We start from the raw sequence: 16442 nt of genomic DNA, 5'->3' as shown, positions 1-16442 counted from the left end.
TTTGCATTCGAATGTGGATTTTTATTTTAAATTCGACGAATATTCGAAATTCTAATTTTGTTTTGACAGCCCTACTTCTTTTGAACTGATGAACTGCAACACCCGCTGACAGCCATTAAACAGCTTAGAAGATCAAAGACAATTTTTAATAGAACTCCGACTGGATTCATCTGAAAGAAGAAAGTCATACACCTAGGATGGCTTGAGGGTGAGTAATTCATGGGCTAATTTTCATTTTTGGGTGAACTAACCCTTTAATGGCAAAAAAACAAAATGTTTTCAGTTTTTTGCTAAAAACTATGTTGCGCAAATGATCCCTCAGTTTGATTTATTAGAACAGTTCACTCACTCATTGAATCGTTTGCTGCGGTTTTGACATCCGAAGTAGTAGTGGGATATTTTATAAGACAGGTGAAGTGGATTTTTACTAATAATCCATTGTAGGAATGACTCTGTACAGCAGGTAACGATGGAAAAAAAACTATAAAATACAGGCACACTTTTTTGATGGGTGGCCTGTGCCCCAGTACTGATGAAAGGCTAAAAACGCCCCTGCTTTGAACGCCCCCTATGCTGCACTACACAACTCTGTCAGTTACCTCAGAAAATAATTCTAAATCATTTGTCCGTTTGAACAAACAAACAAATAATGTAACAACTATTGTTTATAATGTAATGGCTATTGTTTATTTGAGCTGGTCAACACAGCAACATTGACTAAACCAATAAGGTGAGTTTGTGACAGCCTGACAAAGCCAATATACTATTATTGTGTAATCTTGGGGATAGTGATGGTTCTTTCAAAATAACTGACCAAAATTTGAAATGTAATGTGTCCCCCTAGAGCTTTCAAGGTCTGTCAACCATCCAGAAGCCATAACAACTGCTTAGAAATTCCCTAGCAACCAGAACACTATAGCAACCATCTATCAATGCCTTAGCAGCCACCCTAGTAACCCTTATGTAACCTTCAAGCTTTAAACTTTTTTCGGGCTGCCCAAGTATTCACTACAAAAGGCTTTTATAACTTTCAAACATCAAACCAATCTTCAAACAGTTTTAAACTTTCAAGCGAAGCTTTGTCAAACCAATATTCAAAGTATGTCTTGATAAACTTTACCTTTTAAGTTGTTTTTGCAGTTCCGTTTTGTGCCACTAGTGGTGCATAAATTATATGTTGCAACTTTAAGCTTGTTGATACAAGACTAGTGCGACTACTGTAATATCCAACTCCTGTCATGACCACGCAAAGCCAGTAAACCCTTTAATGTTCATATGTTACGTGGAATGGCTATTTACATAAATACATCCACAGGAATTAAGCCTTAAACACACAACTTCATAAACAGAACAACAAGTTAATAAACAGAAGTACCACTTCTTACAAGAAAGATTTAGGCAACTTTACAGCTCAAATAAAATTTTTGGTACAGAATAATAATATATGCCTTTTAAAGGTGCATTGAGTTGTTCTAGCTAGCATTAGCATCGTTGGAGTTAAACGCTGCACTGCCATCTATAGACGTGGATCAGTATTATAGTCTGTGTAAATTAGCATTTTATGTAAATTTCACTGATATTAATAATCTGTTTTTGTCAGTCTTTGTGTCTTCTGAATTCAGAGCTTTTCTGCTTCTTCGGGCCTTACAGGTACTGATTATATGATTTAAAGCGACAGAAATTTATTGTTCTTGGTGTGAATATGCCAAGAAAGCCTCATTCTTCTATTCTATTCTATTAGAATAGAATAATGAGTAGGTGACTAAGTGGTACTTAGTCTGATAGACTGATTCAATCAGACATGGTCAGGCTTGGTCTGAAAAGTTTGAGGACCGCTGCTCTAAAATATTAAGCTTGATAGCCCATCAGATTTACATCTTTTGAAATTATTAATTTGTGTGATTTGTAATCTGTCTTTCTAGATTTATTATTGGGAGTTTCAGCTGCAGAATGAGACTGAGCGACTCCGCACTCTCTTTCTGCCGGAGCTGAGCGTGAAGCTGAAGAACTTGACTGGCTACACTACTTACATGATCAGCGTGGCTGCTTTCAACGCGGCGGGGGACGGTCCACGCTCGCTGCCCACCAGAGGGCGCACTCAGCAAGCAGGTGAGTCTCTGGACACAAGTCCATGCAAAATACATCAATCAACAAGCAGTGACCTTCATACTAAGACCGTTTAGTCTGAAATGCTTTGGGAAAATATTCTAGATCTTTGAATCCACTGTTTTCCCAAAGCTCCCTGCTGAAAAGGTTATTAATTTACAATTGGACGGATCACATCATACGGATTGCATCAGGGCTGTGATGTTAGATTGTGAAGGAGATGGGTTGTCTCTGAGTATTGGGGGTTAGTGTGTAGGAACGGAAGCTCATGACAGTTCGTTTAGGATGGGGAGCTGGGAACTGGGTTGGAGAAAATGGGCCACATATTGAGGAAGTGCTTTTTGGCAGGTCAGCATAAGGAGAACTGCGTTCCAAGCGATTGAGAAAAGTTAATTCAGCCTTTTCCGCTCCCTTAAAAACTGTGACAGTATAGTGAGGAAGGAACAATGAGAACAGTACAAGCGAGACTGAATCTTGGCTCAGCTTACACTAAGACACTGGGAGATGAGCCAACACAAGCCCCCGTGCCAATCTTCCGGAAGGCAAACAAACTCCTTACATTACTGCAACATTACCCTAACAGAAGAAGAGTGCCTAAATATACATGTGCTGAGAAGTTTTATATATATATATATATATACACACAGTATATACAGTCAAACCAAAATTTATTCAGACACCTTCAACATTTCACACATTATCACAGTTTATTCGCTATAGTTTAGAAAATGGTATTAAAATATGACAAGAACTCAGAGTTAAACTGTGTCAGAATAAATTCATCTTGATAATGTCAGATAACACTTAAGCAAAACATGGTCAGGTCAAAGTGTCTGAATAATTTTTGGTACCAAATTGTTATCAATTTTACTGGTAGTCCACTGTATGAAGAATTTTTGGGAATAATATGTCAAAGTTTACTTTATTTTGCTATCCTCACTTACATAAATGAAATCCTGATACCTTTATTGCCTGAGGTAAAAGCTATTGTGAGCTTTTTGTCTGTAGTAAACCTGTCAAAAGGCACACAATAGATTTTGACTTTAGTAGACTCACATCACTTACTTCAGCAAGATTCATATTATTGATCTTACAATTTGATTTATACCATGTATTATGTTGCAGTTCCTAATAAATTTACCGGCCAACTGCAAGTAACTGTTTTATTTACTCACCAAGGTCCATTTTTGCTTGCATTTGGCACTTGGCAACTGTTCATTTTGAGCCCTGACTAGATCTGTTGAAATCAGTCAATCAAAATGCACTTTCATGAAATCATGTTCAGGGTTTAATGAGATCTTCTTTTACTCCTCAGCTCCAAGCGCTCCCAGTTTTATCCACTTTAGTGAACTCACCACCACCTCGGTCAACATGTCCTGGGGTGAGCCCAAGCGGCCCAACGGCATCGTGGAAGGATACCGTGTGGTCTATGAACCCTGCACGCCTGTGGATGGTGAGAAACTACACCACACTAAAAGCTTTGGTTGAGCAAATTATTGAGATAACTTTCAGTTAGCAGCTGGTTTACCCTCTTTTAGGCCTGTCATGCTTTTTTAAACTTATAAACGTCTGAAATTTGCTCTCCAAATGTGTTCAAGATGAGGCTTCTTTTGGCGTTTAATGAATGGCATTCCTCTGTGACGTTCCCTCCCTTTGCCCTATTATTGAGCAAGGCATGGTTAAAAAATTGCCAAGTGTGGTGCACTGGCCAAATTCCACTGTAATTGGGATCAGAGGAGGAATTGCTGTGGTCCCATAATAGCTCCAGAGTGGTTAAGCCTTTGGGGGAAAACAGATGTGATGGGTGGCTGTTTACCTATGGCCGTATCTCAGAATTTGGAGGATCCGCCTCAAAGGCAAAGGCCCAACTTTCTCTATTAGTTCAATCCCTAGAGCATGACCTTGTGCACTGTTCACACGAATGGGAGTTTCACTGTAAAACCCTAAAAGCAATACCTGTGCTTGCAAAGTAACAAACGAATAGTTTGAAAATGTAATTTCAGCTTAGGTTTAGTGTTTGCCTTTGCTTCCACACAAATTAAAGGATAGGATTAAATGCATCGTTATAGGCCATGGTCAGAAGTATATGCATATACTAAATGAAAGAGAACACGTACAAAGATGTTTTAAACTGTATGTTATACTGTTGTCACGTGATCTCATTGTGTTGTACATATCTCAAATCTGATCAAATAATGGGCAAAAAAACGAATTGCTAAAATTATATCTGGCACATTCATCACATTGAAAATGGGAGGTCAAGTCACGTGCATCACATTGCACAGTCCCCTACATAGTATGCTGTGTTTCATACTGGACAACTTAGCAATGTAGATCAATCAGGTTTTTTATGCATACAGAAAATGTGCATACTACTGCATAAATGTATAAATCCAATCCGAGCAGCTGAGTCCTTAGCCATCTTCAAGAAACGGCTAAAAACACATCTCTTCCATCTTCATTTGACCCTCTTACTCTAGCACTCTCTATTCTAATTCTAAAAAAAACAAAACACTCGAACCTCTAACACTTGCACCCTCTTTTCTATTTCTATTCTTACTACTTGTTTTCTTTTAAAAAAAAGCCTCTAACACTAGCATTCTCTATTCTTTTTCTATTCTATCTTCTTGTTTTATTTTTATTTATTATTAAAAAAAACTTGCTACGTGCACTGGGCTAACCGAGACTTCTCACAGCTCTTACATATTATTGCCCTTTTGTTGGTTTTGCTTGCTTCTATTGTCCTCATTTTTAAGTCGCTTTGGATAAAAGTTTCTGCTAAATGACTAAATGTAATGTAATGTAAATGTAAATTTGCATAGACCAATTACAAGTCAATATGCAAACAGCTGTAAGAAAGAAGACCAATAGTAATTCAAAATACAAATATGAACATTGTTATGACGATCAGATATGTTGAATGCTGAACATTCTACCAGTGTAAGCCTTAATTAAAACCTTAATTTTAGAGTATACAGTACAAAAATATATAACCAGAATTTTAATGCCATTCTATTAAAGTACACTTCGTTTAAAGTACAATTTTTTCATGGTTTTGAAAGAAGTCTTTGATGTTCAAAAGGGTTTTGAATAGCACATTTAGTTTATTTGAATTAAAAAAAAAAAAACTGTAAACACTAATTGTCATGAAATATTATGACAATATGAAATAATATATTTCTATTGTAATTAGGACTGGGCGATAAAACGGTATCGATATCTATCGATGGTACACCATCATCGATAACGATAGAAAACATTTACAATATATCGCACAATAGTTTCACGCTTTTTTCAAAAAAAACTGTAAACACTAATTGTCATGAAATATTATGACAATATGAAATAATATATTTCTATTGTAATTAGGACTGGGCGATAAAACGGTATCGATATCTATCGATGGTACACCATCATCGATAACGATAGAAAACATTTACAATATATCGCACAATAGTTTCACGCTTTTTTCATTTAAAGGCGCGTGTTATGAGTGACAAGTAGAGAGCCAACAGAACACACAAACACACGCTGAAATGAGTGCCGTGCTTGCCTGCGATGAGGAGACTGTGAATCAAAAAAAGGAATATTAGTTGAATTTAAAATAAAAATTTGCATTCAAATGAAAAAAAAACGGTATATTTGAATTTTAGGTGTGAGTCAGGGAGCCTTATCAGCGGCGCACGAGATGCGGTGAGGATGATGTTGCATTTTAATGTTTTTGTTAGTCTATATCCAGTTGAAACCACAAGATGTGCCACTGCTGCATTTCTCATTCAAAATATTAGAGAACTATAGAAGCTCAATGCGGAGAAGATATTGGTTAGGTTAAAACCGAAACCAAGCCATTCACACAGAACGGATATTCGACGCATTCTTGAGACGCACAACTATGACTGTTGCACTCGTGTCTTGCTCAAGAGTTGAATACAAAGCCATGTAAAGTTAAAAGAGGTTCAACTTTTAGAAAACATGTCTCGAGAATTTGTGGGGGTTTTATTCCATTCCAATGCGTCTCATATGTTTTTACATGCAATCGTGTGATCGGCGCTTTGGCTATTTGTATTAAGCTATGCATATATACATGATGCTATTTTGTTCATTATTGTTTATGCAATTTAAGAAATCATATTTGATTTATAAATATTAGTTTAGACGTTGTGTTTTATTTGTTATTTTGTTTGTTAAGACTAAAATAAGTTGTTGTTTGTCTTAATAAATTGGGTAAATTAAAAATACAGTGGTTAAATTTAAACCTTTTTTCTACTGCTCTCTGTTTAAGAAAGGTTATAAAAAAATGGTCAATAATTATCGATACCGAACGATATGAAACATTATATCGTGATAATTTTTTTTGTTATATCGCCTAGCCCTAATTGTAATATATTTTAAAAAGAACTTCATTTGAAATAGAATTGTAACATTATAAATGTCTTTACTGACACTTTTGATCAATTTAATGCATCCTTGATAAATAAAAGTATTGATTGCTTTTTTTTTTTTAAATCTTACTGACCTGAAACTTTTGAACAGTAGTGTGTGTTGATATAACTCAATAATATCAATACAGTGCTACAGTGCAGTGTAATAATGAGTGTTTGTATATGTCATTGTTAGTGTTTCACTCTAGCACAGTATCTAGAGTTTGAATGTTTCCTCTACAGACTCCTCTCCTCACAATTCAGGTGTCAGTAAGGTTGTCACTGTGGATGTAAAGGGCAGCACCCCCTTGTGGATGAAAATCAAGGATCTGGCAGATGGAGTGACCTACAACTTCCGCATCCGTGCTAAAACCCTTACTTATGGACCGGAGATCGAGGCCAACATCACCACTGGCCCTGGAGAAGGTCTTGTTGCCTCACATTTAGCACCATATTTACCATTTTGTAATATCAATAAATCCGAAGCTGAAGTATGTAATTTCTGCACCACTAGCATCTTATTGCCCTATTTTGTGACACAGGTGCTCCAGGGCCCCCGGGTGAGCCGTTTATCTCTAGTTACGGCACAGCCCTCACTCTCCACTGGTCCAGCGGTGACCCAGGCCGGGCTCCCATCACACGCTATGTTATAGAAGCAAGGCCATCTGGTAAGTTAAAAGGAAAACAGCAGAAAATGTTCAGAAACGCAGCTTTAAAGGTTGTTACAGAAGGGATAATGGCATTCTTGCCATCAACAGATGAAGGACTGTGGGATATTCTAATCAAAGACATCCCTAAAGAGGTGACATCGTACACTCTTAACCTGGATACCCTCAGAGAAGGGGTCACCTATGACTTCCGTGTCATTGCGGTGAATGACTATGGCTACGGTTCTCCAAGTGCACCTTCTCCTTCAATATCAGGTCAGTAAACCTGCACACCAGAAAGCCTAACTGGTTTTGTGTTACGTTGTGCAAACCCATTTTTCTGCTTCTTTTCTCTTTTACCAGCCCAAAAGGTCTCCCCCTTTTATGAGGAATGGTGGTTTCTGGTGGTTATTGCTCTCGTGGGCCTCATTTTCATCCTTCTGCTCATCTTCATCCTTATCATACGGGGGCAGAGCAAAAAATACACCAAGAAAACAGACTCAGGTGGGTTGAAGAGCCAAAAACACTGTAAATAGATCCATAATATCTCTCAATTACTCTGATTGCCCTGTCTTTCTCTGCTAACTGACGTGACTAAATTGAAATGGACTCAAATTTAGCTCCATTTTCCCATCACTAGTGGGTATTGCCATGGTGCTCTGGGAAAAGGTGATTTTCCACTTGAGAGAAGCTCAAAGAATCAATAGCAGCATATGTTTGCTTCAGTTGGTTGTAGTCATTACTATCAACATGATTGCTGACTCATTTTGCTGCCTCAGAGGGAGGCATTTTCTGCCTCACGTAAAATTACATCACTTATCATTTCATGTCTTCTCTCATCTTAGGAAAGAAGGTGACAATCAAGTCATTTCTCACTATTCTTGAGTAGTTTCACACAAAACTCTGTGGTTTTTGCCACTTATGAAATGGACCACAAACCCTTAAGGCCACAACACACCAAACCAACATAAAAGAATTAGGGGTGATGAAAGTCGGCTGTGTTGTAGGCTCACATTGTGTGCATCTGGGCCAGAAAGTTGAGCTTGATCACACAAGAAAGACTGCAGCCAACCAGCATGTACATTCAGCCCTGCATCAATAACTCTCCATACCAGCAGGTGGCAGTAGTCTGTATTAATCATTCAGAAAGGGAAACCAAAACTAGGACTTCACTTTCTAGATGGCCATGTCATTATGAAAATGTTTGCATATTAGAATGCATAAGTAACATGAAGACCTAAAATTAAAGAGCTCTCTGTGTGCGTCACTTCTGCTTTCATCACATCACTTTTCTTCTTGTGCACTGGTTTGAACAGCCAATCAGATTTGTCTTTCTCACCAACTTTCTCACTGACGCCTATTCAACTTAAAAAATCCACCAATGGGGTGGTACCACTAGTGCCAACAATGTGGAACACACTGCAAAAACTGAGTTGACAGGCACTAAAGAATGGACCAACATTGGCTGGCGACCGACCATCAGCTTGGTGTGTCACAGCCTTTAAAAAAGAGCAAATGTCACATAGCCAGCTATTTGACTGACTCAGCCTTTTGTTTCCAGTTGGATTGGTTAAAAATGCATTTATTGCAAAACGCTACGTAAAGCCAACCAGTTACATTAGAGCTTGCCAGATTGAGAACGTGCTTTCTAGTTTTGTGTCCAATATGGACTGTGGGCTCCATGCATGTTGCAACTTTCTGCTTAGAGGTCTGGGGAGGTCAGGTTGCGGGCTGATCTGTGTGTGTGTGTGGGAGGGATTCTCACATGTCTGCTTCTGAGCTTGTTCAGCATTTAGTGCTGTGCCAGGGCTAGGGTCAGTAAACAGGGTTGTGGATGTGTGAGTAGCACAAAGGAAGTGTTTGTGTAGGACACAAAGGGCTTCTCTCAAGATACGCCCCACCCGCCTGACCCTGTTTGGTCCTGATCTATTGGTGCCGGTTTGTTTTACTGAAGTCCAGTGAGGCCAGAAGTTCTGCAAGGTAGGAGATCACACTGTCCATTTAGGCGAGGAGGTCACTGCACTCCTCACCTCCCTGGAATCACACGTCAGTTCGACTCTTTGAGATCAGAGGTCTTTTGACTTTAGAAGATGCGTGTTGAATGACCTAGTGAGATTTGACTTGCTTCGCTGCCATGGTCATGTACACAACAAGGCCAAACCCAGAGCCATACAACTAGAGATTAGTGGTTCAAGATCTGGCTGGTAGGCCTAGTGAGAGATGAATTTGCATGAAAATACCACAGAGTTAGATTTAGATTAGATGCACAACCTTTTTTGTCATTTTGATGTCAACAGCAAAGTGAAGTGAACTTTCATGTACTTAGATAAGCATATATTTATTTGGATGAATATATAATTGGTTGGATGGATGGATAAAGTTTACTTTGTAATTTGATGCATTTATGAATGAAACTGGATATTTGGATGGATGGATAGATGGATGGATAGGTAGATCCTCATAGGTTGTCCTCTTATCTCTGTCCATAGGTACCCATTCAAATTGCACATCTCTGCCCCTCTCCCATGGAGAGATGGTACAGCTGGATGAAGGACGCTTCCCTGCCCTGGAGCTCAACAACCGTCGACTCTCGGTCAAAAATTCCTTCTGTCGTAAGAACGGAATCTATACCCGGTTAGTATATGTGGATGAATCACAATTTCCATTCATAAGAAACATATACAGTGATATCACTACACAGAGAGCGTATAACAGGCTTGATCAGTATCTAGTGGAATAGTTTGCTCTGCTAATATAATGTTTTTTTTCTGGAATTTTCTTTGAGGTAAACACTGTCAGTATGCTGTTCAGGACATTGTTTGCACAATGGGTTTAATTCCCAAATGGCTGCAAACAAAGAGCTAGAGAGGAATGTATTCTGTCCACACATAGAGCTTAGGCCCGGCTGTTGATTTAAATTCTACTTCAGGCATCCTTTAAATGGATTGAGTTGGCATGGATTTTAATGACAGTCGCTCTTTTCAAATCCCCAACTGCAATCTGTCAGCTGAAAGAACACACCAGACTGTGAAAGTTGGACCACTTAGACACCCCTCCTTTGTGTCTTATTGACATTCAAAGTGCATTCTGTGGAAATTGACCATTTATGTAAGCTGCTTCAACAAAGCATCTTTCTTCACATTCTCTTGAGTAGGGGTCGACCGATATGTGTTTTTCAAGGTCGATGCCGATACCGATTATTACAGATCAAGTAGACCGATAACCGATATTTTGAACCGATATGTACTGTATGTCTGGTGTAAAAATTTAAATTAATGTCAAAATTAAGAATAACAAGGGCTCTGACAAAAACTGCTTTCCCTGGTGTTGGTTGAGTGATAGTTTTACTCCAATGAAACTGTCAAATGCTCATGAAGTGACTTTTAGAGGGAGTCAGAGCAGTTCTGGAGATGTTGTTCATGTATTCATGTCCTCATATAGTGAGACGACAGAAGCTGAAATCAATAAAAATGCTTAATATCGGCGCCGATAATCGGTCGACCCCTACTCTTGAGCTTAGATCAGACCATATTTATGATAGACATACCGTCTCCCCTGTAGATTAAGGACTAAAAGAACGATCTTCAAGACAGTGACATGTGCTCTAGAAAGGTGCTATAGGAATAAAGTACTTACTTACGTACGTACTTACTTTTGTCACTGTCAGCACATTTAGCCAAATGTCTTTGAAGTTCTTATTTTCTTGTGATATCTACAATAAAGTGACTGATTGATCATGACAGTACATCTTGTCAGTGTATCATCTGATACGGATCATATCAGAGCATTTGATGTGTAGTATGCAACTTTGTGGACCAAGATTTTGGACAATGAGATTTTTTGGTGGGTGGAGCTACCCAGTGTGATGCTGCAAAAATTAAATGACCAACTTTATTGCACTGGAAAATGCTTGAGCGACTTCTTTTGCTATGGTTACCACATTGGGCAAATGTGACCAGGTGACCAGGTCTTGCATATTTTCACTACCCTTAGTGAACCATTGTTTGAAAACTCAAAAAAAAAAAGAAAAACATTTCCAATGTAACATGTAAAAATAAAATGGTTTAATACATTTATCTCATTCCTTTGAAGGAGTTCAGGCCTTAATTGGGGAGGTCAGACCTCCCCCAAACGCCACTTTAGTTTACGCCCTGCTTCAGGACTTCTATAGACACTTTTTTAGATTTTTTTTGATTGGGACATATTTGCATAAACGGTGTGCAATAATAGTCTATGGCGTTCTCATTATTGTGATGAACTGAAGGACTTTGCAGGCAACTTAACTCGATTGGATGAAGGGAAGGGTCTGCTTCGAGCTTCCTCTGGCGGTAATTGGAGAAGCCGCTCTGGGCCCATTATACTGGAATGTGCAGGGGGGTTTGTGCTGGATCTCTGCCCAGATGCAGAGGCCCAGGACGGAGATCAAAGAACCTGGGCAGTGAAGGACTTCCACTTTGGATGCAGTCCTGCTAATGAGCTCCCATCAAGATGGAGCCACGGGAAATATCTTTGATGAAAGTAGGACAGGAAAGGGTTTGGTATGGGACGGAAGAGATAGAGGCGAGAGATGAGGGTGGATAAGAAGAATGGATGATCTCAGCGCTCGTGAATAATTGAAGCGCCTTTCTGGTTGCTGAAGGGTGTTGGGGCGGTTTGACGTGGCTCCGCCTCTCTGTTTCAACCTTCCTCAAACCTCAGCCACCTCTGAATTTTAAACAGATACAATGTCATAACCCTCCCTTCCCCCTAGTGCTCTTGCTTTATTCCCAGGGGCCCGATTTTTGTTGGGACAGCCCCTCCACCACCAAGGCTTTCCATTAATATAAAGCTAGCACATGGTCCTCTTGTTCATTTTCAGGTTGAACAAAGCATCCTCGTTTCGCCATTGATTCTGTTGGCTGGTATATGCCATGTTTTTTTATTAACTCTCTTGCATATCAGATATTCCTTTACTCATTAGCTTCCCGCATGGTTCTTTAAAGCCTCTTCCCCATGTGTTTTATTTCAGCTTGATTTAAAAGCCAACTGAAGTAATGTACTGAAGCAGGGCAGCTTAGCAACCTCAGTTCAAAAGCTAACGTCTCCAGTGACCTTGGCTTTGAGCATATCAGACCTCATTATGGCAAACCAAGTAAACCCATCCTGCCATACGGCAATCCTTCTGCCTTCCTTCTTAACAAACAAGTGAACTGGTTCAAAGAAGTACAGTCCCAACCCCCTGTAGCCCCTGAAATTGGGGGATGATTCGCTGTCCCTTTCCCTTCAGAAGGCTTGTCATCCGTCGTTTCTCCTGGACTCTGCAGAATGCTCTATGAGTGTATTCATCCAATCAAAATCAGCTTTGAGAATTGATCCATGAGGATGCGGCATCATTGGGTCTTTATGAGTTCCTTGTGAGGTCTTTTAAACCCCTGTGTAGTCAAGTTCACACTAAACGGATTATTTACTGTCTGTATCAAAGAAAAGCTCCATGGAAGTATCATTAAAGTGGTCCATGTGATTTGTGCGTTAAATTCCAAGTCTTTTGAAACCATGCTGTTATTTGTTGTGAGGAACAGGATGAAATCACTTGACTTTGGAGTGTTGCAACCGGTATTGACGATAACTGTGATATATATATATATATATATATATATATATAAATTGAAGTATTGATATCATATTTGTACTACACATACGATAATAACCCAGTAGAAGTAACTATCTGGTTCATTTTCCAGCATAGTATCGTGTTATTTCACCTTGACGCTGGTTGCCATCCCTTATAAAATGGAGAAAAGAAGAAAAAGGCGACAACGCAGTTTGTAGCTACTACTGCCACACAAAATCGTGTTGGAGGAGATGAAATGAGATGATTCAGTAAAAAACATGCAGTGTTAGACATCGGGGTGTTAGCCATTGGCAGGAAGTGCCGATGGACAGCTTTGTACGCTTTTTCACAGTTATGGTTACAACTCTCTGCCTCCCTACAATCAAATATTTAGTGTGATTCATTTTTTTGTGAAATCTCGCAAAATTGAAAGTTGGAGATTTTTTTTTTTTTTTTTTTCTTAATTCTTTTGATATTTTGGTAAGAGTGTTATTGTGAGTATCTTTTTGGCCACACTAATCACATAATGAAAATTTTATATCTTGACAGCCCTAATTTGATGGACAAATTTTTTTAATTTTGGGTGAACTATCTATTTGACGTCAGAGACTTCTTTGTCACTTACAAATCACAAAACAGCATTTGTTGATTATGAATGATTAGTAAAGTGTTTCTCTGTCTGTTTTCCTCTAGATCTCCACCACGACCCAGTCCCGGCAGCCTGCACTATTCTGATGAAGATGTCAGCATCAAATACAATGACTTGGTCCCAGCCGAGAGCAGCAGCCTGACCGAGAAGCCTTCAGAAGTGTCTGACTCACAGGTGATTCACCCCAACAAGGTCAATGATTTTCTTAAATTTTATTTTGTTTTCTGATGTTATCTGGCCCTATTTACTTAAACTGTTCTTGAACTTATTGTCCATGATTCATCAGTGCATGTTATTGCAAATGAAAAATTTTTTATCTTCGTAATCGTTAATCAAAACCTAATAATTTGCTCTGCCTCTGAAACGACTTTCTGTTTTTGGCTGACAACACAAATCCCTCGTACTTGTCAGCCCTTCCCCCCAACCACCTGCCTCTATTCTGGTATAAAATTCCCACTATTCTCAATTCAATCAATTGCTAAAGGATCTGTCTCAGTGAATATCCCATTTCATTCGCTTGGTTGCCTATATTATTTATGCTTCACATTTCTTTTGTCAGTAGGTTTGTGGATGTTATTTAACATTTTAAATGAAATATTTAACACACAAAACACTAAAGACCACCCTCCACAGGAAAGAAAAACCACAAAATAACTCTTTTTAACATCTGAATTGTTTCTCTTAGACAGCAATGAGATTAAATGGAGAGCAAATGGAGATGTTTGCTTAAGTCTTCTGCCTCTCAAGCTTCTCCTGAGGAAAAAAAACACTATTAATCTTACCTGACTCCCCTTGAGATCATTCCTGTTACTGTACATAAACTATTGTCTTATAATATTTCTTACTAATATTTCTTTAAAATAAATATTTAAGACTAAGTTGAAACTTAAAAGCTTGAGAACTCCATTAAGTCTCTTAAAAGAGCTTTGAAAAGGAGAAAATGTTCCTATGGGCCTCCAAAATGCCCTTTTACGCTGAAATATTATTTCTGCAAATACATTAAATTAATGATGATAAGAATGACCTTTCTTTTACAAACCAATGCAGCTTATCTCATTTCAGGCCACTGGTCTCATTTCTATGCATTGCACCGGAAAGGAAGGGAAAAATGGTTTAAATGAATTCTCATGATTTAAATTTCCCTGTCATAACAAATAGTGTTACTTTTTATGTAACAGGAAGTATGATGTAGGATACTAGACTCTCTTTTTTTCATTTTTGCAGTATCTGACTCAATAACTATGAAACTAGTATCATGGGAATTTGTGAATCTTTTGGCCCAAGCTGTGAGAAAGTAGGGGGCATTCCTCTTGTTTGAGCATTTGTCTTTCCTCCCACAAACCCACTGGGAGCTTTTTGCCTGTTTGTCAGGTACCTATACTGTCATAACATTACTCCTTCAAAGAAACCCTCCCACCATGCCACACATTAGCATAATGTCACAGTAAAAAAGCGATATGAGTCTTAATTTAGACCTTTTTAGAATCATTTGTCATCATTAAACATCCTGATTTTTGTTTTGTCATCTATGAGGCTCTGTAAATAATGTTTTTGCCCTTTCAGGAGGTGCTTATGTTTTTATATAAGATCAGTGCTCCTCCGAGTTTTGGGTGAGGCCGTAGTTTGTGTTTAGTAGTCTAGTAGAGCAGTGCTTATAGGAAACTTTAGAGTAGTCTGAACCCTCACTCATATCATATCCTTCTAATTAAAAAAAATAGTTCTTCCGTAAATGATATTTAATGATTCTTTACTCACCAAATGCCATTCCAAACCTGTATGCTCTTACTTTTTGTGGCTCTTATAAGGAGAACATTTGAAAAGTCTTCATGCAACTCTTTTCCATAAATAACAACAGTCCATAGTGAGCATCAAGCTCCAAAAAGAATGAAAAACATCCTTCAAAAAGTCTAAAAAACAAGTATTCTATTGTTTCATATCAGCATACAACTTTTTAATGAGGGCAAGTAAAGGTTTTGAGGTAAAATATTCAATTTAAAAGGAATATAATAGAAAAGTAATTTTGTCTTTTTAGATTTTAGAGATTTTTTTAAATGATTATATTAGTTTTTTCTTCATAATACCATTCAAATGTCTGTAAGATTTTTAAACATTTAAAAAAAAAAAATCTCTTATGCTTACCAATTATTTTATCAAAAATACAGTAAAACCTGAAAGTATTGAAAATATATTGCAATTTATAGTTTCCTGTGTGAATATATTTTTTTAAATTTAATTTTTTCTGTGATGCTAAAACCTGAATTTTCAGCATCATTACTCCAGTCTTCAGTGTCACATGATCCTTCAGAAATCATTCTAATCTGCTGATTTGCTGTTCAAGAAACATTTCTTATTATTATCAATGATGAAAAGTTGCTGCTTAATATTTTTGTGGAAACATGATACATTTTTCAGAAATTTCTGATGAATAGAAAGTGAAAAAAAAAAATCTTTGAAATCTTTCAGAATGTAAAAGTCTTTTGATCAATTTAATGCTTCCTTGTTGAATAAAATATTATTTTAAATAAATCTTTTATCAGAGGTTTTTATCCTAATTGAAAATTGCTACAATGCATATTTCCAAAATGGGCTAGAGAAATACAAGCTTTTACAGAAAGTGAAGGTGTAACAGACAGTTTTTTCCTCGTTCAATTGCAGGGCAGTGATAGCGAATATGAGTTGGATCTGAGCCGGCAAAAGACCCACTCCTTCGTCAACCACTACATCAGTGACCCCACCTACTATAATTCCTGGCGCCGGCAACAGAAGGGCGTCTCTCGGCCTCCGGCGTACGGCTACGCCCAGCCCGACACGGTGGCGGAACAAGAGTCCCGACCCCACCCGCCCCCACTGCCACCGTTACCACCTCTGCTACCCCACAGCAATCCATCCCCGCAGCCCCAGGGCCAGGGCACCCTGTTCAGGCCCAAGGGCAGCCGGACTCCCACCCCGTCACTGCTGACCTCTGACAACCACAGCCAGCACACCCTGTACAGGCCCCCTAGCAGCCTGGGCACCTCCGCCCAGGTCCC

The 16442-nt window shown here is 38.5% G+C and overlaps 1 protein-coding gene across 4 annotated transcripts in view; it reads left to right on the top strand.

The window, feature by feature from the left end:
* The window catches only part of sdk2a (sidekick cell adhesion molecule 2a), a 128556-nt gene that overhangs the window by 111121 nt on the left and 993 nt on the right, over window positions 1-16442 (top strand). For 2 of the 4 annotated variants that reach the window (XM_016558802.1, XM_016558804.1), the window contains 9 exons: window positions 1923-2109; window positions 3422-3559; window positions 6792-6953; window positions 7070-7195; window positions 7286-7450; window positions 7538-7678; window positions 9664-9808; window positions 13458-13587; window positions 16069-16437. In XM_016558802.1, coding sequence (XP_016414288.1) covers window positions 1923-2109; window positions 3422-3559; window positions 6792-6953; window positions 7070-7195; window positions 7286-7450; window positions 7538-7678; window positions 9664-9808; window positions 13458-13587; window positions 16069-16437 — 1563 coding nt within the window. Of the gene's footprint in view, window positions 1-1922; window positions 2110-3421; window positions 3560-6770; window positions 6954-7069; window positions 7196-7285; window positions 7451-7537; window positions 7679-9663; window positions 9809-13457; window positions 13606-16068; window positions 16438-16442 lie in introns of all 4 variants that reach the window. The other 2 variants (XM_016558801.1, XM_016558803.1) reach the window with 2 other exon arrangements.

Source organism: Sinocyclocheilus rhinocerous, unplaced genomic scaffold, assembly GCF_001515625.1.
Source record: "Sinocyclocheilus rhinocerous isolate Xijiao unplaced genomic scaffold, SAMN03320098_v1.1 scaffold1219, whole genome shotgun sequence".
Classification (NCBI taxonomy): Eukaryota; Metazoa; Chordata; class Actinopteri; order Cypriniformes; family Cyprinidae; genus Sinocyclocheilus; species Sinocyclocheilus rhinocerous.
This window is presented reverse-complemented; position numbering and strand designations above follow the sequence as displayed.